Source organism: Diachasma alloeum, unplaced genomic scaffold, assembly GCF_001412515.2.
Source record: "Diachasma alloeum isolate Michigan unplaced genomic scaffold, Dall2.0 Dall_scaffold_00180, whole genome shotgun sequence".
Classification (NCBI taxonomy): domain Eukaryota; kingdom Metazoa; phylum Arthropoda; class Insecta; order Hymenoptera; family Braconidae; genus Diachasma; species Diachasma alloeum.
Window position 1 is genome coordinate 773415 of NW_021680346.1, and position 23147 is coordinate 796561.

The 23147-nt window shown below is 37.4% G+C and overlaps 5 protein-coding genes across 5 annotated transcripts in view; 3 read left to right on the plus strand and 2 right to left on the minus strand.

Annotated features, from left to right (window-relative positions):
- Window positions 1-12553, plus strand: part of LOC107044210 (protein CBFA2T2) — a 31242-nt gene extending 18689 nt beyond the window's left edge. The window contains exons 5-8 of the mRNA XM_015266014.1: window positions 6546-6787; window positions 8607-9229; window positions 10853-11115; window positions 11670-12553. Coding sequence (XP_015121500.1) covers window positions 6546-6787; window positions 8607-9229; window positions 10853-11115; window positions 11670-11903 — 1362 coding nt within the window. The 3' untranslated portion in view covers window positions 11904-12553. The remainder of the gene's footprint in view (window positions 1-6545; window positions 6788-8606; window positions 9230-10852; window positions 11116-11669) is intronic.
- Window positions 12554-13266: 713 nt separating this feature from the next.
- LOC107044259 (nucleolar protein 9) lies at window positions 13267-15238 on the minus strand. Its single transcript, XM_015266065.1, has one exon. The coding sequence runs from the start codon at window positions 15125-15127 to the stop codon at window positions 13328-13330; it is 1800 nt and encodes a 599-aa protein (XP_015121551.1). The 5' UTR covers window positions 15128-15238; the 3' UTR covers window positions 13267-13327.
- A 507-nt stretch (window positions 15239-15745) lies between these two features.
- On the plus strand, window positions 15746-17942 carry LOC107045113 (U11/U12 small nuclear ribonucleoprotein 48 kDa protein). Its single transcript, XM_015267251.1, has 5 exons — window positions 15746-15938; window positions 16168-16336; window positions 16407-16469; window positions 17042-17186; window positions 17290-17942. The coding sequence occupies exons 1-5, from the start codon at window positions 15813-15815 to the stop codon at window positions 17825-17827; spliced, it is 1041 nt and encodes a 346-aa protein (XP_015122737.1). The 5' UTR covers window positions 15746-15812; the 3' UTR covers window positions 17828-17942.
- On the minus strand, window positions 17920-20114 carry LOC107045122 (BRISC and BRCA1-A complex member 1). The gene is made up of 2 exons (XM_015267262.2): window positions 19680-20114; window positions 17920-19612 (listed from the first exon to the last, which is right to left on the minus strand). The coding sequence occupies exon 2, from the start codon at window positions 19591-19593 to the stop codon at window positions 18682-18684; it is 912 nt and encodes a 303-aa protein (XP_015122748.1). The 5' UTR covers window positions 19594-19612; window positions 19680-20114; the 3' UTR covers window positions 17920-18681.
- Window positions 19430-23147, plus strand: part of LOC107045102 (T-cell immunomodulatory protein) — a 6837-nt gene continuing 3119 nt past the window's right edge. Inside the window, exons 1-2 of the mRNA XM_015267240.2 lie at window positions 19430-20104; window positions 21727-22529. Coding sequence (XP_015122726.1) covers window positions 20095-20104; window positions 21727-22529 — 813 coding nt within the window. The 5' untranslated portion in view covers window positions 19430-20094. The remainder of the gene's footprint in view (window positions 20105-21726; window positions 22530-23147) is intronic.

Genomic DNA, 23147 nt, shown 5'->3' on the forward strand with positions numbered 1-23147 from the left:
GAACATTCGGATCCGCCCGCACCTGTTCGACTTTGGTCGGCTTTCGGCTTCCGTGTCACGATTTGTCTTTAACACGCGCGATCGTTCTCGTTTATATAGAAAGCTCATAACGGTATTCTGTAACTTGATGCTGTTCTCATCATTTTTCAACTTGATTAAGAAGCCATTGAAACATACTTTTCAAGTCCTCATTTAATTGCTATTACTGATGATTCTTTCAGTAATCATGAAAAAACCGATTTTCTCTTTCAAATCGCATAAACAATGTGCTGTAACTCAACAACGAATTGTGCGATCCCCATAATATTCTGATAGAATCAAGAGGGTATTATTATCAATTTTTTGAGCCATGACTCATTCCATTTCAATGACAATTTTTTGGGTGATCGTTGAAAAATCGATTTGTGGAAAAATATCATTTCCTTTGATACCATTCCATGGAAAACCGTAATATTGCCTCGTGAGTACATTTTAGATTACTCTGCAACTTCGTCAGAAGTATATACTAGTTAAACAATAGCCCTGAATTTTTTTAGATTTTTCGAAGCTTGCCTAAAACTCGTAAGCCATATTCGGCTTTTGAGCTTCTTTTTCAATGTTATGTTTCCTAATTATCACAGATCATTAGGAAAAATCTACAAAAATTCAAGCGTATGTAAAAAAGTCTCAGCATTCAAAAGAATGGCTATTGTTATTTGAACCATCTTAATATTCTTAATATTCGATCTTTATCTCTTTTATCTTCGTTTCCATTCCGTGAACGCATCTTGTCGTTTTTTACATTCCTTTTATTTCACTCATCTCGCCCCGATATGTTAATGAACATTTATTATTCAGTAGCGAAGTGGTCAAACGGTTTAAGTCGATTTTGGCTATTGGCCAGTTTTCAATGAATATCTCGAAATCTAAGGGAGATAGGAAAATTTTTCTCATAACCTTTTTAGTAGCACTCAATTCGCTCTACAAAAAAGGCTACGCGAGGGTGGGGTAAAATGGACACTTTAGACTTTTTTGAAATTATTCATAACTCAGAAACGAATTTATCAATTGAGCTCAGTTTAGGCTCATCACAAAGGGAAACAATTGTTCTTTGCAATGAAAAAAAAAATTCTTAAATTCTATCAACATTTCAACCCGTCATTAACATTAAAAAAAAGTCAAGTGTCCATTTTACCCCAACCTCCCCTATTACANAGAAACGAATTTATCAATTGAGCTCAGTTTAGGCTCATCACAAAGGGAAACAATTGTTCTTTGCAATGAAAAAAAAAATTCTTAAATTCTATCAACATTTCAACCCGTCATTAACATTAAAAAAAAGTCAAGTGTCCATTTTACCCCAACCTCCCCTATTACAAAAATTTCACTATCTCCCTTAAATTCGGAAATATTTCTGGAAAACTCAACTGAAGACTAAATTGACTTAAACCGTTTGACCACTTCGCTACTGTATTCATAAATGGACCGTTTAAAAATCGCATGTTCGGCCTTTATAAACCCCATTTAAAGTAGCTCTACCCTTCGGCCGGGCTACGCTGTATTTTTTGATATTTTCAGTTTTTAAATTTTTCAACTAAATTGCATGGAAAAAATTTGAAAAAATTCAAACCCAGTCAGTATTATCTAAATTAAATTTCGCAAAATATTGATATTTTTTCAAACATTTCTCTCTTATAAATAAATAATAAAACTTGTTCGCAAACTGTGGATTATTTGTTATGAGGTGTCAAAAAAATTCTTGATTTTTTCGACTCTAATGAAAAAAAATTCAGATTTTAATCTTTGATTACAACGGAAATGTTGATTTTCACATAAGACACTGGGTTAAATCCTGATTTTTAAACATTTCTTCTTTGAAAAACCAAACCAACAATTAAATTGAGAAAAAAATTAGAATGCCGAATCTAATCGAGTTTTCTGCAATTTTTTTGCAGTTTTCAATGATCTTTGAATTTACCGTAAGGGTAGAGCTACTTTAATGACCCCACCACAAAAAATTGGAAACTTAAATTCGAGCGCTTACAAAGCATTCATTCGAGCCAAAAATGACCAATAACCCACCCCAACACCCCCCCACTGCATTACCTGACCGTTATTTTAATGAATCGATGACAACAGGTAATTGGAAAATTTTGTCATTGAAAGTAGACAGTTGTTGGGTAATATATATTCCCAACGAGTAATGGTGTCCCATAACACCGGGGATATACGGAGGCACTTCCGCCCCATACCTCTTCTACAAGCCGTTTGGTTTATTAGACCGACGAGTACGGTGATAAATCACAGTAAGCGATTGTTGCAGGGCGCGTGGTGCAGCGTGAAAACGGCGCGTAAATACAACTCACACATGTGCAGTACACGCGAGAATATAGGACTTTTATTCTCAACATTCGTTGCCTGCACACGGGTGTGCGCCAGAGGTGATGTTGAGGAGGGAGGGGTGTACCGCGCTATTCGAATTCGACTAGCGGTTTTAAACGAGCGCCAATCCTCCAACATCTGCGTCCTCTCGCACACGGCCCGGATATCCGGCTCGGGAGCCGCTGGGGGGCAGAGGGGGGGAAGCGGGTGGAAAGGAGTACGCGCAAGATACGTTAAAGGGAAAGAGATGAGAGAAAAAAAGAAATGGATATATGTCGATAGGAAGTTATATCCGAAATGGTTAGGGGGAATTCGATTGAGATTCTTGTGCCAATATCGGTCCCTCCGGCGGAGGAATCCCAATGGTCACAGGGCTGCGTTGGGGATTATCTCGTATTTGTATTCCGTGACTGACCATGATACTCTTCATCATTTGATGTGGGTTTATCTTTGAAGAGTGGAGGGGATTGATTTGGTTTTATTGAGGACGTGCGAGTTTAATGAATTAATTTAGAATTATTGGAACCCCAGGGGGCAATTATTAATTCTAATTAATTATGTTTGATTAATAATATGATAATAATTTAATGATTAATATATTTATTTAATTAAATATAATTAATCTTTTTTTTAAATTAATTATATTCATTATATTTTTTTATTTATATATTGTCAAGGAAATATATAAATAAACAATATAATAATTGATATTAATAATATATAATTAGAAAATATCTTGTGATGTCAAACTATGTATTACTGTGACGTTTGGGGCGTTTTACCCGGAGGTAAAACGCAATGAAAGTCCTTTTCACTATTTTTATTTCTGCACTGTAACCTTTTGTATGTGTTTGGTTGTCACTCCGACCTCGACTAGCTTCGGTGGTGAGCTCAGGGGGATTCGCTCACTCGGAGGGATGTTGGACGAAGGATATAAAGGGTGACGTTCTCAATAACCACTCGCGTGCTCAATACTTAAAGGGATGATCTATTAAGCTAGTTATTGATACACAGTAATGATCAAGGTGGGTGGTATAACACGTTGCTAAATTGTCCGCGACTCAAACTTGGGACTTTGACCCGATTGTATGGCTTAAGGGGAAACGGAACCCCTGCGTTTATATGAATCTTTAGAATTGTGTTTTCTCCTGCAATTATTATTTTTTATTTATGAAACTACTTCATTGACTCAACAATCCAATGATTGAGTCGATAAAGTAGTTTCATAGATAAAAATTGATAATTGAAGGAGAAAACGTAATTCTAAAAGTTGATATCGACACAGGGGTTCCGTTTCCCCTTAAGGGGTAACGGAAGCCGTTGAAATAAACTTATTTATGTTCAAGGTTTTCTTTTATTCTATGCAATATAAATGGCCGAGATTTTCACCACTTATTAAGGGAAGCAAAAGGGGGGGGTTTGTAACCCTTCATATATAAGAGAAAATTTTGCAATTTTTTTCATAACAATTTTTTTTGCAAAAATAAAAAAATGGAGGGTTATATACCCTCCCACATGCTTCCCTCAGTATGTGGAGAAAATTTCAGCCATTTTTATGGAATAGAATCAGAGAAAAGCGTGAACACAATATGCTCTTTTCGACGGCTTCCGTTACCTCTTAACCCTAGTTTGGTCACCATAGGAGGGCAGCTAAATCGATGTATTGGTCGATGCCAATACGTCACAATTATTTTGATTATTCTCAAAAATAAATGAAAGAATAAAAAATCGACGTATTGGTTGATCCCAATACGTCACAATTACTTTTATTATTTTCAAAAATAAATGAAATAATAAAAAATGCAACGAATTACCAACTGAATTATGCGCGAGGCGTGCGGGCCTTATCGAGTTTTATTTAAAAAAAAAATTGCCATCTTTATTGGTACTCGAAGAAATTCACAGATGATGTAGAAGGCAATCCCAAACGCCACATAGAGTATGCGAGAGGAGAGAGGGGTATATATTATAAGAGAACCGAAGCAAAATCAACAGAGCATGGCCGACCGGCTGGCAGCTTGTTTTAATTTCCCAGAGTGGAGGTGTACCCCCTGTGCACAGCCAGTGCCGTCAGCACACGGCACACACAGCAGAAAATCCGTCTGTATGCCTTGAAGATGGATGAACGCGCGAGATGCTGAATTCAACTATATATATATATTGATGAAATAACGGCTTCTGTAGGATAGAAGCGTAAGAAACTAAAAATTTATGAATTAAATTTTTTTTATTTTCAATAAATTGAAAATTAAAATACTAATAAATTAAACATAATATTTAGAAAATATTATATTTAATAATTGAACTGACAAATTAAAAATTTGTTGGTTTAATTAAAAACTACGGTATTTTTTTTAATTGTGAAAATATTTTTCAATAAATATTTGTAGATCCCTTATGTCTGCAAATACCCCCTAAGGGAAAACCAAAATACAACATCATTATTACAAATGAATCTTATGAATTATTTACATTATTATTACTTTATTTTCGTTTAATTTCCCACCGTAAATGAGTTTTTATTCGTTATTTAGTTCACGTATTTGTTTTGTTTTTTATTTATTTTTAATTCAATTTTTTTTTCAGTGTATTATTTATATTTGTTATTTACAATATTAGTTTCCAAGAAAAATTTACTGAACAAATTGGATGGACTCTTGGGTTTATTTAGTATCTTAATTTAATATTTTTAATAACGTTATTTCAGTGTGACATTTACGCGTAAATTTTTGCAATTAATATTATTTAATTTGTAGCGCATCGGAAACTTTCCCTTCATTTCTAACTTCTTGTTAATTTCCACGGAAAATCTCCAGAGTTTGTTGAAAAAAAAAACAAGAAATGGTGTATTTATAAAAATTAAAAAATATATATGTAAAATCTGTTACCAGACGAATTTCTGAGCTGTATATACATGCACACCTCCACCTAAGATGTTGCCATCTGTCGCGTTGAAGTAAGGAAACGAAACGCCAACTCTCACTATAACGAATTGCAAATTAATAGTATCAATTTGCATTTTCCTAGTTCCCTTGAGATTCTCAACTCGCTCGCAACAAAATTTCATAAATACCAGAATGCCAACCATTCATCAACGAAAATACAATTTATCGGTCGGATATTCGTTAATTATGGTCTGATTCGCGGGTGGGAGGGGATTTCAAAGAAAACAGAGAGTTCTAGAATTGAATTAGCAACGATAAATCGCATTGCTGCCAAGGCGACTTGGCGTTTGGTGAGGGGAAAAAAACCGAGTTGAGGGAGGCATGAAGGCGAAAAGAAAAGGAGTAGCTCGATAAAGAAACTCCAGGGCGAATATTAAAAATGAAACTGATTGTAATGGCGCACAGTTAAAAGTCCCCCAACCGTCAGAATTTTTTTTCTTACCGACACTTTTTCAATTACTCCAGCAATTAGCATACTTCGGCAACTGGAATATTCAATCATTGACGGATTTCATTACTTAGATTTTCGCGAATCTCATCTCGATCTGTTACTTTTACGTACTGTTCGGGCTTAAAGGTGTCCGAGTATTAATTCGACTCTAGATTCCATTTGTCAATTAAATTGCGTGAGAAAAATTCGAAAAATATCATGAGAATTCAGCATTATTCAAATTAAATTTTAAGTTTAAACAATTGAAATTGTTTAATTCCAAAAACAATTTCAAAATTTAATTAAGTTTAAACAATTGAAATTGTTTAAACTTAAAATTTAATTATTAAAACTGTGTTTAATTGTTTTAATTGTTTAAACTTTCGGAAAGCTTATTTTTTTAGGCATGAAATCGATTTCTCGTAAAATTCTGAATATGAATCAATTTATTACGGTTTCGAATAAGTGATTTTTATGATGGAAAATTTATTAGTTTAAATTATTACTAAATTATTCATGATATCGTTAGATTATTTACAGAAAATGCTCGTAATTTTCTAAAATTGCAATTTTTTAATTATTTTGTCAATCTTTCTAGTAAACTTTCTAATTTTTTTTCAATTTCTAAAATGTTTTCTAACGGTTTAATTTCCAGATTTAAATACAGACCTACGAAATTAAAATAATAAAATCACTGTAAAATATCCGGAAACTTGAGATCAAATGGGGCTCAATCAGAAAAACATTTCACTGGAGGGAAAAAATCGAAAGTAATTGCATATCCTTAATTACATTTCGTTTAATTACAGACGTGCGTGCAATATCTCCGTGCCAACGAATCAGCCGTCCTGGAGACAGTGAATCTAACACCGAGCAGTGACACGGCTGAACTCTTTGGTGACCACAGCACCAATGGCACTTCATCAACAGCGACAAACTACAGCTTACGATCCAGCACAGCGTCGAGTGTTAGTTCCATTTCGCACAGTAGTTCACTGCATCATTACGGTGCCACAAATTTGGCAACGAAACGTCGAGCCTCCGACACACCGTGAGTTGTACTTCAGTTTTAAATTCTCAAAGCATCGACGCGATCGCGGTTTTCCAATGGAATTGGGGTGAAGAGGCAGGGAGTGAAGTTTCATCCGATCACCAGCGATAACTCATAATATTGAACGAACGGAACACACCTGCGGCTACACGAGCCCAAAAGCCACAAAGTGGGCCGCTCATCGCACCAAATTTTCATTTTTTTTTTACATCTCTCAATTAATGAATGGAAAATAATCATTTCGGGGGAAGCAATTGTATTGATATAATTATATGTGGAAATCGTTCGTAATCGAAATAATTGCATATTTAAAATTACGGCGGAGGATACCGATTCTCCGGAATAATTTTCCCGATATTTTCCGATTTTGCAATCAATTTCCGGAAAATCGTTTCCCAACAAATTGTTCTCTATGTCCCATAGTTTATTTTTGTTTTGCCTTTCTGCTCGATTTTGCGATTCGTTCACTTGCATTCCTCTCGATTTTCGTGTTTATTTATATTTGTTAATTTTTTCAATAAAGTTTTTCTCCGTTGTTTTACCTTTTTTATCATTTTTTTTCATTTTGAGACTATTTTTCAGTTTTTTGAAGAATTTCTGTTTTTGCGGAATAATTTTCCGATGATCAATTTCCAGGAAACGATTTTCTAGCAACGAATGGCAAAATCGAGAAGAAAGGAAAAATAAAAATAAAATACGGAAAATATGGAGAATATTGTTCCGGGGGAACAATTTTTTTCCTATCGGCTTACCAAAGTTGCTATTGCCCTTGCGCTTTTTTATTCCTGCGTCAGTAAGAACCGAAGAGTTAAGGATATTCAAGTACTTTGGCTATTTTTTCTCCAGTGAAATGTTTTTCTACTTCTTTAGTCGAACATCAGAGCTTTTATTTGAGCCCCACTTGACTCCAAGTTTCCGGAAATTTATCAATGATTTTAAACATTTTAACAATTTTAAAACATTTTTTAAACCCGAAAAAATTGAAAAGTTTACTTTGACGAAAAATTGACGAAATAACTAAAAAATTGAAATTTTTTAAAATCACGAGCATTTCCTGCGAACAATTTATAAACAAGCAATTTTCCGCGCAACACATTTATTCATATTCCGAACTTTACCAGAAATCGATTTCACGCCTAAAAAAATCGTTTCCGAAAATTTAAACAATTACAATTATTTATTCATAAATAACGAATTAAAAAAAAATAATATTCATGATTTTTTCAAATTTTTCTGGCGCAATTTAATTCGCGACTTTGATGAACTAACTTGGCCATCCTTAATCCCAGCATTTCCCCTACTTAAAGTAGCTCTACCCTTCGGCCGGGCTACGCTGTACTTCTGGATATTTTCAGTTTTTAAATTTTTCAACTAAATTGCATGGGAAAAATTTGAAAAAATTCATACCCAGTCAGTATAATTTAAATTAAATTTCACAAAATGTTGATATTTTTTCAAACATTTCCCTCTTATAAATAAATAATAAAACTTGTTTGCAAAACGGTGGATTATTTTTTATGAGTTATAAAAAAATCTTGATTTTTTCACATCCATTGATTACAATAGCAATGTTAATTTTCACATAAGACACTAGGTTAAATCCTAATTTTTAAACATTTCTTCTTTAAGAAACCAAAACGATAATTAAATTGAGAAAAAAATTAGAATTGCGAATCGAACCGAGTTTTCTGCAATTTTTTTGCAGTTTTCAATAATCTTTAAATTTACCGTAAGGGTAGAGCTACTTTTAGCCTTCCCAATTTTATAAAAGCCCAATCCCCACGATATTCCAACTAATAACGTCGTGGGTGGACTAAAGGTACTACGAGAATGCGAGTGAGGACTCTCCACTCTACGGAAAGCGCTCGGCAAATCTCTGGAGTAGTCACCACCACCCATCCCCCCAGCAGCAGTCAGACCCATACTGCTGGTACCATCCACTTCATTCCTCCGGGACACAAATTCAGGGTCACTCTCACCACCCCCACGTGCCCCCAAATCTCATTCAGATCAATCAGCTGTCGTCATTCGGAGCTCCCCATCTCCCTCAGCAGCAGCAGCAGCAACAGCAGCAACAGCAACAGCAGATTAATCACGCGCCCGGACAAATGCAAAATGGCTCGAGTTTAGATGACGAATGGAAGAATATCCACGTTATGCTCAATTGTATTCTCGGTATGGTGGAGAAGACAAAACGAGCGCTGGTGATACTGCAGAGACGCGGGTGTTCCAGTCCAGCTGGTGCAACACCTGCTTCCGGATTGGTTTGTACCCAGAATGGCACCAGTAATGGTAACAATCTTTCCGGTACAAATGGCACACAGATCGAGTCGTCTAGTGGAGATCGCGATGGAAATTTGAAGCGTTTATCCGGAGAGATTGTGGCGCAGACTATCAGAGCCACTGAGGACAGGGTCGTTACGGAGGTCAAACGAAGAGCTGGTGAGTTTTCAGGGGTTTCTTACAGAAAAATGAAATAATTTAAATCTTTGTGATTTTTTCGAACGTTATCTCGATGTTTTTTTTCATCCTTCGTCATCTGGAATTGCCAATTCAGTCCTGCATCATGCAGAAGTTTTGAAAAATTATGAATGAATAATCAAAAAAAAGTAGAAGAAATTCTCAATTTTTTCAAAGAGCATTTTTAATTTATATTCAGAATAAATTGAATAACAAGAAATTGAAAAATGTATCTGATTTACGGTGACAAATGGTGGCCTGTCACCCAATATCATGCAGGGGGAAGACTGATTTCGTAAATCTTTTCCCACACTGCACAGAGACATTTATTACGGGAAAGGTTCTTTGAAAAAAGTTGTAATATTTTGGAAAATTTTTTAATCACACTTTTATCACATAAAAATGGCAGATGATTACATACCACTGTTTTGAAAATTGAGATGCCTAGCTGTCACCTCCCATGAGGAGTTAGTATTTTGTTATCCACCATGGAAAATGACAGCTAATAGATAATTTGCCACAGCGAATCAGATATTTGTAATTTCCACTTTTTTCAACTAATTCTGAATCTCAATTAAAAATGCTCTTTGAAAAAGTTCAGAATTTTTACTATTTTTTTTATCATTCTATTATAATTTTTGGGGATTTCTACATGATGTACCACTCAATTGACAATTTTGGATTACGAAAAATAAAAAAATCCAGATAATATTTGAAAGATAGTACACGCGGGCCTTAATTTAAAAAAAATTAATTGATTTATAATTATAGGTACCCGGTTAATTAATCTCAGGATAATTCATCCCAAATTATTTCATCTCACGAGTTTCATCCCATTTTTTTTAATTTTTACTCTCTGCATGAAGAATACGCTTGACTGAAGCGCGTGACTTATCGGATTAGCAGTGTTGACCGTTTGGTGTTGTCGTCATTATTCAATCGATATTTACTTCGAATATCAAATTTTGTCGTTCATGGCATTAAAATTAGTCACTTCTAGTGTGTCCTCAAAAATTAATTACTGATTTTTGTAATTTAATTTGTCAATTAATTTTCAAGTTTTGTACGGATTTTGTTAATTGATGTTGTGGTCTATTACTGATGGGCTATCTGGTGTTAGTTGAGATAAATAATGATTTTTGCGAATAATTCTAGGAGGGAATCATGAAGTACCTGATTGATTTCGATGTTGTGTTTAGTCTCTTTTTCTAAAATAAAGTTAATAAAATAAAGTTAATATTTTTCTCTCCCTGAATCATTGTTGTGACCGTGAAAAATTCCATTGGAATTTGATGTTTGGGATGAATTTGTCGTGGGATTAATTTGTTTTAGGATGAATTTGTTTGGAATGAATTCACCTGGAGCTATAACTACATTTACATTTTTTAGTTTGACAGGAATCAACTGTTAAATTCAACAAAACCAAAAGCCACACATATCTTTCGATCCATTAATTGTTCCTTAATTCCCACTTCTAAATGAAAAAAAGAAGATATTTATTCATTTAAAGAATTCCACAACAATACCATAATGTAAATTGACGTACCAAATATTTCTCATAAAAAAATGCCTAATAAAATAAAAAAAAATTATTTCATTAATCAGAAGAAGCAGTACAAGAAGTGAAACGCACTGCAATGGTAGAGGTCCAGCGAGCAGTGGCTGCCGCAGTGGCCGAATCTCGTGCGAGTGAGAGAATGAGAGTTCAGCACCTCCTGGACATACCACTAGCCCAACGAGGGCACGGAGCCATGCGACAGGGCTCATTCCTCAGGCTTGGGGGTCACAATGCTACAGAAACAATCTCCAAGACCTCCAATTCCGGCGAAGACGAGAAAGAAGGAGTGAATCTCAATGTTATGGGATCCGTAAGTTCAATTTGATTGACCAAATTTTATTCAACTCTTATTTAAAATTTATTCACTGTTGCTTTTTTTTATTTTGATAATCTGAAATGATCTCCAATTGCTATTCAGTTTTACATAGTCCTGGAGTCACCAAAAATTACGATTGTACAATCAAAAAACGTTGAAAAAAAGCTGAACATTTTCAAAGAGCGTTTTTGAATAATATTGAGAAATAAACCCAATAGCGGGGAAATTGCAAATTAATAATTCGATGTATCTAAAGGCTGTCAGATCGTTAATTACCATGATAAATTATCCATTCACTATTTTCCCTCTATCTTATTTTTTAATCTTCATTAAAAAGGCTCTTTGCAAATGTTCACTTTCCTTTCTATTTTTTTTTATTGCACAATAATAATTTTTAGGGACTCCTCCGTGATGTAAAATCCCACGAAAATGGTGATTTATATCTTACATTATGAAGATGGAAAAACAAACGAGATAACGTTCGAAAGATCCTCCCGAGCCTTGATGAATAAAAAACTGAATTTTTTACAATTTGCCTAATCTTCCAGAGCTGTTGGAACTGCGGAAGACCAGCTCTGGAGACTTGCGGCGGTTGTGGAATAGCGAGATACTGTGGCTCATTCTGTCAACATCGAGACTGGGAAACTGGTGGGCATCACGCCACCTGCAGAGCCAGCCCCACCCAGGAGCCCACTCGCTCCTCATCGCCGAGTCCACCGAGACCTGGCACCAACTCCAGTGAAATAGACAGTGCAACTCCCGCAGTTGCCAAGGGGAAGTGATTGTACAGGCGAGACTACACGATTCTCTCACGTTTCAGTCGCCCACGTTACGCTCATTCCTGTCGATAATAAATTCCCGTCGAAACGAAAAACCAAAAAAAAAACGAAGAGGAATGAAGAATTCTAATGGCCATAATTGTTTCCAAAAATTTGTATTGTTATCACGTTTCACCTCTACGTGAATAATTCATTAATTTCTCGCCAGTTTAAATCCCAATTAATAGGTACAAACGATAAGACGTTTTAATATCGTAATCGTGCATGTTGAATAAAAACAAATCTTTCATATACAATTTGAGTCAATTGTCACAAAGCACGTAATTATAATCATTTAATAATTAATATTGTTAAAATACCTTTGTTATTACGATAATTATTATTTTGTAATAATTGCACCTACCTTTTTATCCTAGTCAATTGAATAGATACAATTTAATGTATAAATAATAAATCAAATCCATTGATTTCTCTAGTAAATAATAAGCTGTAAAATTAATCGCACATTGTCTAGTCATAAAGCCAAAATTACCACGAACCAACGGCAAAGCAAATATTGCAATAAATCATAGCTCGTGATGAACATCATGTAGGAAACTTTGCTCAATCGAATTTTAAAAAAATGTACCCAGTCTCCAACCCAAAAAGCAAAGATCAACGTGTAATTACGAATAATTGAAATACATGATTCTGCATTATGGGCATTTATTATAATTTAGTAGCTGTTAACGATCTAGAAATATTTGTGTACGTCCACGTGAAAAGGGCCCACTTTGTCGCATCTAGTTTCCAAGATATTCACGTTTTTCTCTCCCCATCTCCCATTTAAGGATGTTCGACACCCTTTTAGCCAAAATTGACGTTGTTTTCATTTTTCTGGCAAATTATCGATGGGAGTGACGTGAAAAAATATAACGATTTTGTGGTTTGTCATTCTTTAATGGCTCACGAAGTTGCGTAGTGGTGCGATAATTTTCATGCGTTTTTTCTACAGTTTTGTGATTCTTTTTAAAAGTTTAGAGAAAACGCAGGAAAATGTTCGCACCACCTTAAAATTTCGTCAGTCATTAAATAATGACAAAACGCAAAAACGTTATATTTTTTCACGTCAATTCCATCATAAGTTTGCCAGAAAAATTAAAAAAACGTGAATTTTGGCAGAAAGGGTGTAGAACATCCTTAAACCAATCTTAAATTGTTTTTTTGATCGTCTATACTGACGTCAGTTTCCATTCTATCGGGTTGATTTTGGGCTCAAAATTTGAGAAATCTGATCAAGATTATCGGAACATACATGATTCCAATACCGTCAAAGTGGGCCCTTTTCATGTGGACGCCCACATTTAGTGAAATGACCAATGCCTGCTGTTCCTCCACTATTTTTTTATTCAACAGCTGTACAACTGAAAAACGAAGAGCCTCGCGTCTCACTTAGCATTCCCAATAATACTGGCAAAAAGTGTTTTCGCCTTCTCCTCCTTGCCCCTCGCCTCGCTCCACTCCTTCCTGCTGCGTGCAAACAGAGAAACATTAAGTTTCGCCGAGATGAGTCTCCCTGTTTTCGTGGAATTCATGGCCTCCCCAGCTGCAGCGAGCTCCTCCATAATATGAATTTTCTGATTGTCCTTGGAGTACTGCCAAATTTTGTCCAGACACCTGGAGCCATGTGTGCCACAGGCCAGTGTGACCCAGTGTCCCTTGAGCTGTTTGGCTAATTTATCTCTGCTCTTCTCCCCGACGAATTTGCTGTCCATGAAGGCATCCAATATCCTGCTGCCCTTTGGATCACTGAATAACGCAGCCAGTTCCTCCGCATCCATCGAAAACATCGAGTTAACAATCTTAATGGGTTTATTGAATTGGAGAATAGCTTGAAGTATCAAACTGCCATGGAGATGCAGGGGAATGCTCCTCCCCTGCCTCTTGGCTGACTCAAACTGTTCGTACGTAATTAATCTGGCGGCCAAGGGGACCAGGAAGAGCTGCCGCTCCTGCGGCTCGTCGCACTTCAATCCCTTCGCCACAACATTGACAAATGGGCCCTGCTTTGCCTGCAGCCTCAGGCAAGCGCTCCCCAGGCTCGACAGGACCCCAGTGTGCTGTCTCCCCAGAATCTCCGGAAAATACTCCGAGATCTCACTGAAGATCGCCTCGAACTCCTCCTTCGTGGGACAGTGGTCCATCAGCCTCTGGACGCAGAAGTTGGCGCCCTTCATCAGAGATAACTCCTTCAAACGCCCCTCAAACAGCTTCTTGAAGATCTTGCTGTACATTTTTGGATTCGCAGAGGCTAAACAAGTCTCGAGAAGCCTCAGGGAGCTTTCTGCATCGAAAATGTTGGACAGACAGTCGTCAGAGTTCTCAGTGAAACATTCGGAGATGATTTTTTTAATTATCGAACTTGCCAGTTTTGGGTCCACGTCCTTCAGGGTTAGGAGGTAGGTCTGGAGCAAACCTGAGGTTAATTCGTCCTTACCGAATTCGATGAACTGGGGCCATCGCAGTAAGCGATTGCCTGCGTCCAACAGTAAATCTGTGTAATCCTGGATGACTTCTCTTCGTTGTGTCAGTGTTAAATTTTTTTTTTTCTGATCATTTCCATCTTTGTCTATCAATCCCCCCAGACAGTGGATCGAGGTTCTCAGGATGTGGTTGGCGTACGTGTCGTAAATGAACTCTTCGATGTTGTTTATCATGTACTTGCTGAGCTTCATGGTGATGTCGTTGTATTTTTCAATTTCTTCCTCTGCAATTGGCACCTCATTCTTGTTTAATGGGTCAGACTTGCATTTTCTGTTTCCCCTGTCTGCACATGTCTGGATGATTTTCTCCAAGACGTGACTGGCGAATCTGTCGCTGCAGATTGGCCTCAGTGAGGGGCTGAAAGCGTCGGTCATCCTCTGGATAACATCGAGGCTTGCGTATTTCATTAAGGTGTCCAGGACGAGAGAGCCCACCTGGTTCTTGGCGTAGTCGACCTCGTGGGCGATCGTCTGCTCGAAGACGTTATTCACGAAAATTAGTTTGTCGTCCATCGTGGGGAAATCCGTGCGAAGGACCTCCATTATTCGCACCATGTATTGGTAGCTGTCGGAGTCTAATTCACTGCCGTGACCTGGGTCTCGTCTGCGGGCTAGCTTCTTGGCCATCTGATTTGCTGAACGCTTCTTCTTCCTTTTGAGGCCTTTCGCGGGAGGATTTTCAGGGGTTTCTACTGTTTTCGACATTTCTGGATTATTTCACTTGACTTGTTTACACGAGTTGAACGATTCTCACTGATTGTAAATGTGAATGACAACATAACCAAACTTGAAGAACATGTGTGCACTGGCGGAGAGGGTTAGGGGCGGGCGGCGGTTCGAAAATATCGATTATCGAAGAATCGATGGTGTGAATCGGTTTTTGTGGAAAAACATCGATTATTGAAAAAAAAAGATGTTTTCGATTAATCGACGGACATCGAACATCGATTATTGCCCTGCTGTGGCCTGACTTTTCGGAGTCCGCGTGAATGAATTTTATTAATTATTTTTTTTATTCTCAATCAATAAACATGATTAAAATTATTATTCGATAAAAAAATGAAAAATTTTGTTAGGTTGCTCAAAAACATCGATATTTTGGAAAAAAAATCTAATCAAAATTATTATTCGATTATTCGATAAAAAAATTGAAAATTTTGTTAGGTTGCTCAAAAACATCGATATTTTGGAAAAAAAATCAAAAATCAATTAATCAACCATTGAGAACGTCGAATGAAAAATATCGATGTTTCGATGTTTAGGCATGAAAAATCGATGTTTTCGATTAATCGACAAATCTCGCTCAGCCCTAATTATCGCTCTGCAGTGGCCAGTACATTTCGGAGTGCACGTGAATGAGTTCTATTAGTTAGTCAATAGTTAATTAACAATGGAAGAAATTTTTTCAAGTCGCGATAAAGACATTAATGAGCTCATAAATTTTGCCACAAAAACGAAAAATAAATTGAATGAAATGGTGTTGAATATGGGGTGGAGCGAGAGGAGCATTACAGACGTAGGTTATCTCCTTTATTATTGTGACAGCAAGTGCAGTAAAATAAAAAAAAATCTCCGAACTTTTGCTAAATAATTCCAGACATTAGACAATTTCATTAATTAAACTGTCGCATTTTTTGGAATGGAGAATATTCGATTAAAATAAATCTCCAAATAATTCCAGAGTCAATACTATTTTGTACTAAACGTCTCAATTTTTTTGAATTAAGAAATTAATTTTTTTCAAGATTTCGCCCCCATTAGTTTGTCCCTTCGACTCCTCGCACCGATTGCACCCTAAAAGCGTGGAAAAACACATTGAAAATTGTCTCTGGAAAGCTGAAGGATACAGCAGAGACGATCTACCTTTATCGCTGCCTTCAGTTCCGCCTGACGCATCTACTTGTATAAAACTCGGTAATTAAAGAACTTTCGCAGAAAACAATAATTATAAAAATAAATATTCGCTGATGATTTCCCTTTTCAGATGAAAAAACTATAGCAGAAATTCTCCGGCATTCGAAACCCCCCGATGCACCTCCCAGAGAAGGTAAACCCAGAAATAATTCCACTGCTGCATTTAAAAAAATTCTCTAAACATTTGAATTTTTTACAGCCGATAGTGATTATGATAATTCTTGCACAGGACTTGCTATATCCTTTTTTATATCCTTTAAAAATCAATTATAATTCGTCGTGACTCTACAGCAATCTAACACGTACGAGAAAATTTCAATGCAAAATTTTCTACAAAAAATGAATAGAATTCGATTTTTCTATACAACTTATTCTATAGAAAGAGATATTTTCTGTAGAATTTTCTAGGTTATAATTTTACAAGTATTTTTGATTCATTTTTTTCAATGAAAACCGAAGAGAAAGGGAGTGAAAAAAATAAGAAAATTACTGCCGAGGAATTTCTACAGAAAATGTCTTAATAGAAAAAGTTTTACAGATAACTGAAATTCTACAGATTTGTTATATTAAATACTTTCTATTGTACACTTCCTGGAAAAAACGCGCAGTAAAGCAGCGAAAATCCTCGGCGAGATTGAAATTTCTTCCTGCGTGAACGTTTGCACGAGTGATTATTACGTTGTCTTCATTAAAAAATTGAAATAGGTGTGGACTGCCGGTTGATTCCCCGCACCTCAGACAGACTCCTGACTGATTTCACTCCTGAGGAGCGAAGAATACTCTACGACTACGTGGTATCGCACACAGAGCAGCCAGACATAGGGGAAGACATTGCTGATCTCAATAAAACGTGAGAGAATTTAATTTCAGTTCTGGAGATGTTCTAATCATTTAATAAATTCCAGTGTAAATTTTTTCTCGTTGAATCGAATTTTATGCTTTATGGTTTACAGAAATCGAGATGAAGCCAATAAAACGTCGTCCTATTTGGAGCTACTAGCTCAGGAAAGGAATTTGAAGAGAAGAAGAGTTAAACATCGTGGGGTGCACACAAATAAAAAATCACAGACTGAAATAATGCGAGAGGTGATTAATCAGCAGATGGAGATGTTGGCTGAGTATCTCGTCGAGAAAAATCAGTCCAATAAAGTCACATCGGATGCAGAAGGCGAGAGAGACGTGAGAAATGGAGTAGAACCCCTGAGGGAGGATAAAAGGGACTCGAGGAATAGAAATAATTCCAGAGACGAGCGAAATTCGTCGAGGGATTTTAGGAGAGAGTCTCGTGATTTTGCTTCTTGTGGCGATATAAAAAGCCATTCTAAACACTCGAAGTCTTCGAGGAGTCGTCGACATTCAGAGGAACGAAAGAAGCATAAAAAACACGAGAGACATCGATCGAGAGATAGAGAAAAGCACAAATTGAAATCCAGAAAGCGATCTCGAAGTCGAGAAGACAAAAACTCGAGAAAACGAAGAAGAAGTCCATGAGAACTTGAATTTTTTGTATATATGAAGCTTGAGAATTCCAAAAATCTAATGAAGGAAATGTAAAAAAAATCTGCAGAGGTGTGAATAAATGAATTTCGTCGATTATTATTTTTAATCAAGAAACATATACTATTTATTCATCAATCAGGCCTTCATCAATTCCTCCATACCTCTCAATTGTCAATACATAATACAAACTGTACTGTCTTTTTCAGTTAACATTTCACGTTGAGGAAACTGAAGATGAAACCGATTGAGCAGCATAATTTAGTCTTCGACGAACAAATCAAATATTTTTTTAATAATAAATCAGACAGAATTATATAATCAGTGATGAAGTGACGAGACTGTTTAAATCAACGTGGGAATTATAAAAAATTCTATCGAAAATGCATTATTTCCTACAAAAACTTCGGTTAATAAAAAAAATCTTCAAGCTCTTTCAACAGAAGATGAACTAAAATCACGCGTCTTTGAAAAATTCTCCAAAGAAATACTTCTACGTAAAAAAATTGATAAGAATTCCACTGTTGACGAAAGTACCCCCAAAAATGTCTAATTCTTCATGAATAATCCTGCAAAGCTAGTTCATAATTGTCGATAACCGGAAAGACGTGGGAAATATAGTTTACAGAGAAGAAGATGAAATAAATCCTGCAAAAATTCTTCACAATCCTCAATGGCTCTCAGCGAACATCTTAAAGACCTCACCTCAAAGACATTTGCAAAAAAACCCACAAAAATTCCCCAGTCCCAAGCTCTCCAGCCATTCCAAGTAATTCACCACTTCGCACTTATTTGATTTAAAAAAGTCAAATCCCCCAATCAAAAAGAAAAAATAAACAGTCTTATCTTCAAACATTAGTCTGCACATCGGTGTCCTCTAAGCACTGAGGCACATACGAGGTGTCGTCCTGCTTGGGTCGTTGCAGAGGATGCGCCAGCAGCTTCGCCATCGTATTATGCAGATTGGCCGGATTCCTGGCCACCTCGAAAATATAAGAGTTCTGTTTAACGTCCAGCTCCCCGAGTTTCGTGTACACCTCCTCGCACTCGTTCCCCTCATTGACCTTCTCGTGAACATAAACGACATCCGTGAAGAAGTGAGGATTCTCCATGAGAGCAGTGAAGCTCCTGGAGTCTGAGAAGTCAGGAATGCAGTGGGACCTCGAGTAGATGAGAACAACTCGAGTGAGGGACCTGGGCTCCTTGGAGCTCCACTCCAACTCCACTCTGTCGTCGATTAACTGAAAGCACGCGGTGAGGTCGCACCTCCTGGAGTTCTCCTCCACCTGGACCTCCTCAATCCTGTCCAGCTGATTGACCAGGGTTTTGGGGTTGTCAGTGAAGTCACAGACCCACTGGCAGGACTCGTCAGTCAACTTCATGATTGCGTACTCGTGTTTTTTGCTGATCGAGCCCTTGGCACTGATGAATATCTCGATTACTCGTTTTATCATGTGGAGGGGGGGAAATTTGGCGCCTGAACCGATCTCAAAGGGAGTGCAATCTGTCTCTCTGACAGTGTCCACGACGAAAATAATCCTCTCTGGAATGTCCTTGCGCACCCTCTGAAGGGACAGGGAGAGCCCATCGGCTGTCTGTCTCACCTCCTCGTGATTTCTCGAGGTCCTGACGTTGATCACTGATGGAGAATTGCCTCCTGGGCCATCGTGGGAGTTTGAGTTCCTGTCTGTCGTTGTTATCGCCTCGAATTTACGAGACATCGAACGGATCTCGTCGTTGGGGTCTTGTTTATCTGTCATTCTTGCTGGTCCGTTCCACCTGAGGAGTTTTTTTTTTATTAATGTCAGATTTTAGGGAGTTTGTTAGTGGTTTAAGCGATTATCACCTTTTATTTGGGGGTGGGGAATTGTTTATTCATTGAGTTAAAATTTTTTTTCGAGTGGTAGGGGCTTTTGAACGGAGGGAGACTTTTAGGTTAGGGACACTCGGTGTTTGCGCGGGTCTGCGCAGTGCAGTGCAGCACCACTTGTAGTTGTTCTCGGAACTGGGAAATGTCGGGGAATGTCAGAAGTGGTGAGGGAATAAATCGGGTTTATTGATTTTGGAGCGATTTGAGGATTTTGAGGTGGGTTTTTTGGATTGAGGGCTTTGGTGTTTTGACGGGGAGAGGGGGTTGGAGGACTGGAATTTGGGGAAGTGGGTTTTGGGAGGAGTGAGGGAGGCTGACGCATGAGTGGGGGTTACTACGTCTCCAGCTGACTCATAAGTCTGATTGTTTCCTCAAGATTTGGAGGATTTTTATGTCATCAGGTAATTGTTGTGAATTATTGCGAATTTAGTTTTTGGTTTGGTTTAAATCTGAAGTTTTTGGAGATTTATGTTTTTTTTTGGAGGGGGAATTGAGGTTTTGGCGTGGTTTTGACGGATAGAACTAATTTACTGCGAGTGACAAGTGGAATACGAAGTTTTCGTGTCACGGGACCTGAAAAACCCCATTTTCGTGACACGAAAATTAATATACACACCTCGCCATGGAAAACATATCACCCTCCCCCACGTGCTTGCCATCCTCGCCTTTGGCTCGGAAGGCAATCTTGCACGTGGGGGAGGGTGATATGTTTTCCAAGACTCGGGCATGTAATGTACTATTTTTGTGGTGAGGAAAGACCAGAGAATTTATTAATAAGGATGTAGGGGAGGGTGGGGTAAAACGGACACTTCAGACTTTTTTAAAAATATTCATAACTCGATCAGAAACGAATTGACCAATTGAGCTCAGTTTAGGCTCGTGACAAAGGGAAAGAATTGTTCTTTATATTGAAACGAAAATTATTGAATTTTATCAACATTTCAACCCCTCATTAACATTTTTAAAAAAGTCAAAAGTGTCCGTTTTACCCCAACCCCCCCTGAATTATATTTTCATGGGTTTTTAAAGGAAGAAGTGATAAATTCTCATTCAATGACATGTTCACGTTGTTTTTTTCGTTGAAATCTTTTAAAACATCCGTATTGTAAATTATATGTTCATGGTTTTTTAAAGGAAGAAGTGACAAATTTTTATGGAATGGGATGTTCACATTTTTTTTTTCACTAAAATTCGAGTTTTTAACATTTGCACTAAATAATTGTTGCGAATACAATTTTTTGGATTGTTCCAAATCTGTAATTTTTGTGGATTTTTTTCTTTGGAAATTGAGCTTTTGTGTGTCTTTTAAGTGTCTTTGAGGGATAGAACTAGTTTACTACAATTGGCTAGTGGAATTTGTCACTTTTTGTGATGAGGAAACACCAGAGAATTAATGAATTAATTAATTTTTTAAAAGAAAAAGTAAAAAATATCATTGAATGAGATGTTAACGTCATTTTCTCGTTGAAATCCTTTAAATCATTCGTATTTCTACAGTAGACCTTCCCTTTAAGCCGTTTTGACTCTTGGGCACCGAACATCTTGGAACGACTTCATTATTTACCGAATTAGCAACATTTAATCGTCAGAAAAAAATTGATCATCTAGAAGAATTCTAAAATCTTCTCGAACAAGATTCATAAAATCATTTAAAAAATTACATTTTTCAAGTTCATAATCTTTTCACAAACAATTTATCAACAATAAATTTTCGGCCCTAAAAATAACTTCCTCAAAATCTTAAAAAAATGTAATTTCAAGATTCCACCAGAAAGTTGATAATTTCCGACTCTAAAAATCACTGATTCCATGTCTAAAAAAATAATATTTTAACATTTTTAAAATATTAATACTAAAAATATTCAATCAACCCTAAATTATTATAAAATCAAATGAATGACCCCAGCATACGACTAAAACCTCGAAAAAATAGAAACCACAACGTGCCGAAAAACCACTCCGAAATAAACAGCAACTCAGAAGCAAAGGGTTAAAAAACGAGTTAAATTATTCGTGACCGCAGATTATGTGATCATCCCAAAAATGGAGTGTCACATTCTGCTCTTCCTGCTCGCCTCGCTGATCGCTTCGACGACGACCTCCGACATAACGGGCGCGGTGTTCGGAGGCGTTCTCGACGGAATGCCAGCGGCGTTCGGCGACTTCAACTCGGACGAGCTCACGGACGTCTTCGTCCTCCGAAAGAACGCCACAACCCTGGAGATACTCCTGGCGTCGGACCAGGAGCCCCTGCTGCGCCCGGCGAACCTCACCTGCGCCTTCAAGAACGTCGTGACGAGCGTAGTGCCAGGGGACTACGACGGCGACGTCTTCATGGACATCCTGGTGACGACGTACAGCCGCCAGGACTCGCTGACGCACGTCCACATAATCTGGGGAGGTCCAGGGCCCATGAACTGCTCGAACGAGGAGGCGCCCCTCCTGAAAATGCGGGGGCAGCCCCTGACCATCGACTACAACCAGGACATGATAATCGACCTCTTCGGCTCTGACGAGTCCAACAATCGCACCTTCTGGGTCTTCAACCGCAATCGAACGAGGCCCGAGGCCATCCCCATGATCTCCAATCGAGCGATTGACGCCCTCAGGCCCATTCGCTCCCACCACTCCAACGCTTTCCTGGATCTCAATGGGGACTACTACCCAGACCTCATGATAACGACGGACGAGCACTTCGAGATCTGGAATGGCGGGTCCAAGGGGTTCAGGTACTCCAAGAGGGTCGAATGGCCGAAGCAACAGGGGGAGTCGACTCCTGGGTACGTGGGACAGGCGCTGTATCTTGATGTCGAGCTGAAGGGACAGGTTTGTTGGACTTTGGATCTTAATTTTTTTACTAGTGTAAAATGATTAATTTAGAAGAGGAAGTTTGGGGTAATCGTCATTGAGGAAGTCAGGGGTGGCCGCAATGTTAAAGGCATTTGCGAGTTACATTGATAAAGGTTTAATTCTTATGCAAGTCAAAATATAAAAATAGTATGATGTTAGGGATTTTAATTTGCGATTTATGATGAATTAAATGTTTGATAATATGGGACTGCGAATTTTTCGTTAAGTAAATAATTTTCATTTCTTGAAAGGGATTACCAATTCGTATCTAAATTATTGATTAAGGATGTTCTACACCCTTTCTGCCAAAATTCACGTTTTTTCAATTTTTCTGGCAAACTTATGATGGAATGGACGTGAAAAAATATAACGTTTTTGCGTTTTGTCATTATTTAATGACTGACGAAATTTTAAGGTGGTGCGAACATTTTCCTGCGTTTTCTCTAAACTTTTAAAAAGAATCACAAAACTGTAGAAAAAACGCATGAAAATTATCGCACCACTACGCAACTTCGTGAGCCATTAAAGAATGACAAACCACAAAATCGTTATATTTTTTCACGTCACTCCCATCGATAATTTGCCAGAAAAATG

What these genes read in the sequence shown, in the direction of transcription:
- LOC107045113 (XM_015267251.1), top strand. Translation starts at nt 15,813, where the DNA reads ATGGAAGAAATTTTTTCAAGTCGCGATAAAGACATTAATGAGCTCATA. An exon ending in ATCTACTTGTATAAAACTCG is followed by an intron (nt 16,337 to 16,406) that starts GTAATTAAAGAA and finishes TTCCCTTTTCAG; the next exon opens with ATGAAAAAACTATAGCAGAA. An exon ending in ATTGCTGATCTCAATAAAAC is followed by an intron (nt 17,187 to 17,289) that starts GTGAGAGAATTT and finishes TATGGTTTACAG; the next exon opens with AAATCGAGATGAAGCCAATA.
- LOC107045122 (XM_015267262.2), bottom strand. Translation starts at nt 19,593, where the DNA reads ATGACAGATAAACAAGACCCCAACGACGAGATCCGTTCGATGTCTCGT.
- LOC107044259 (XM_015266065.1), bottom strand. Translation starts at nt 15,127, where the DNA reads ATGTCGAAAACAGTAGAAACCCCTGAAAATCCTCCCGCGAAAGGCCTC.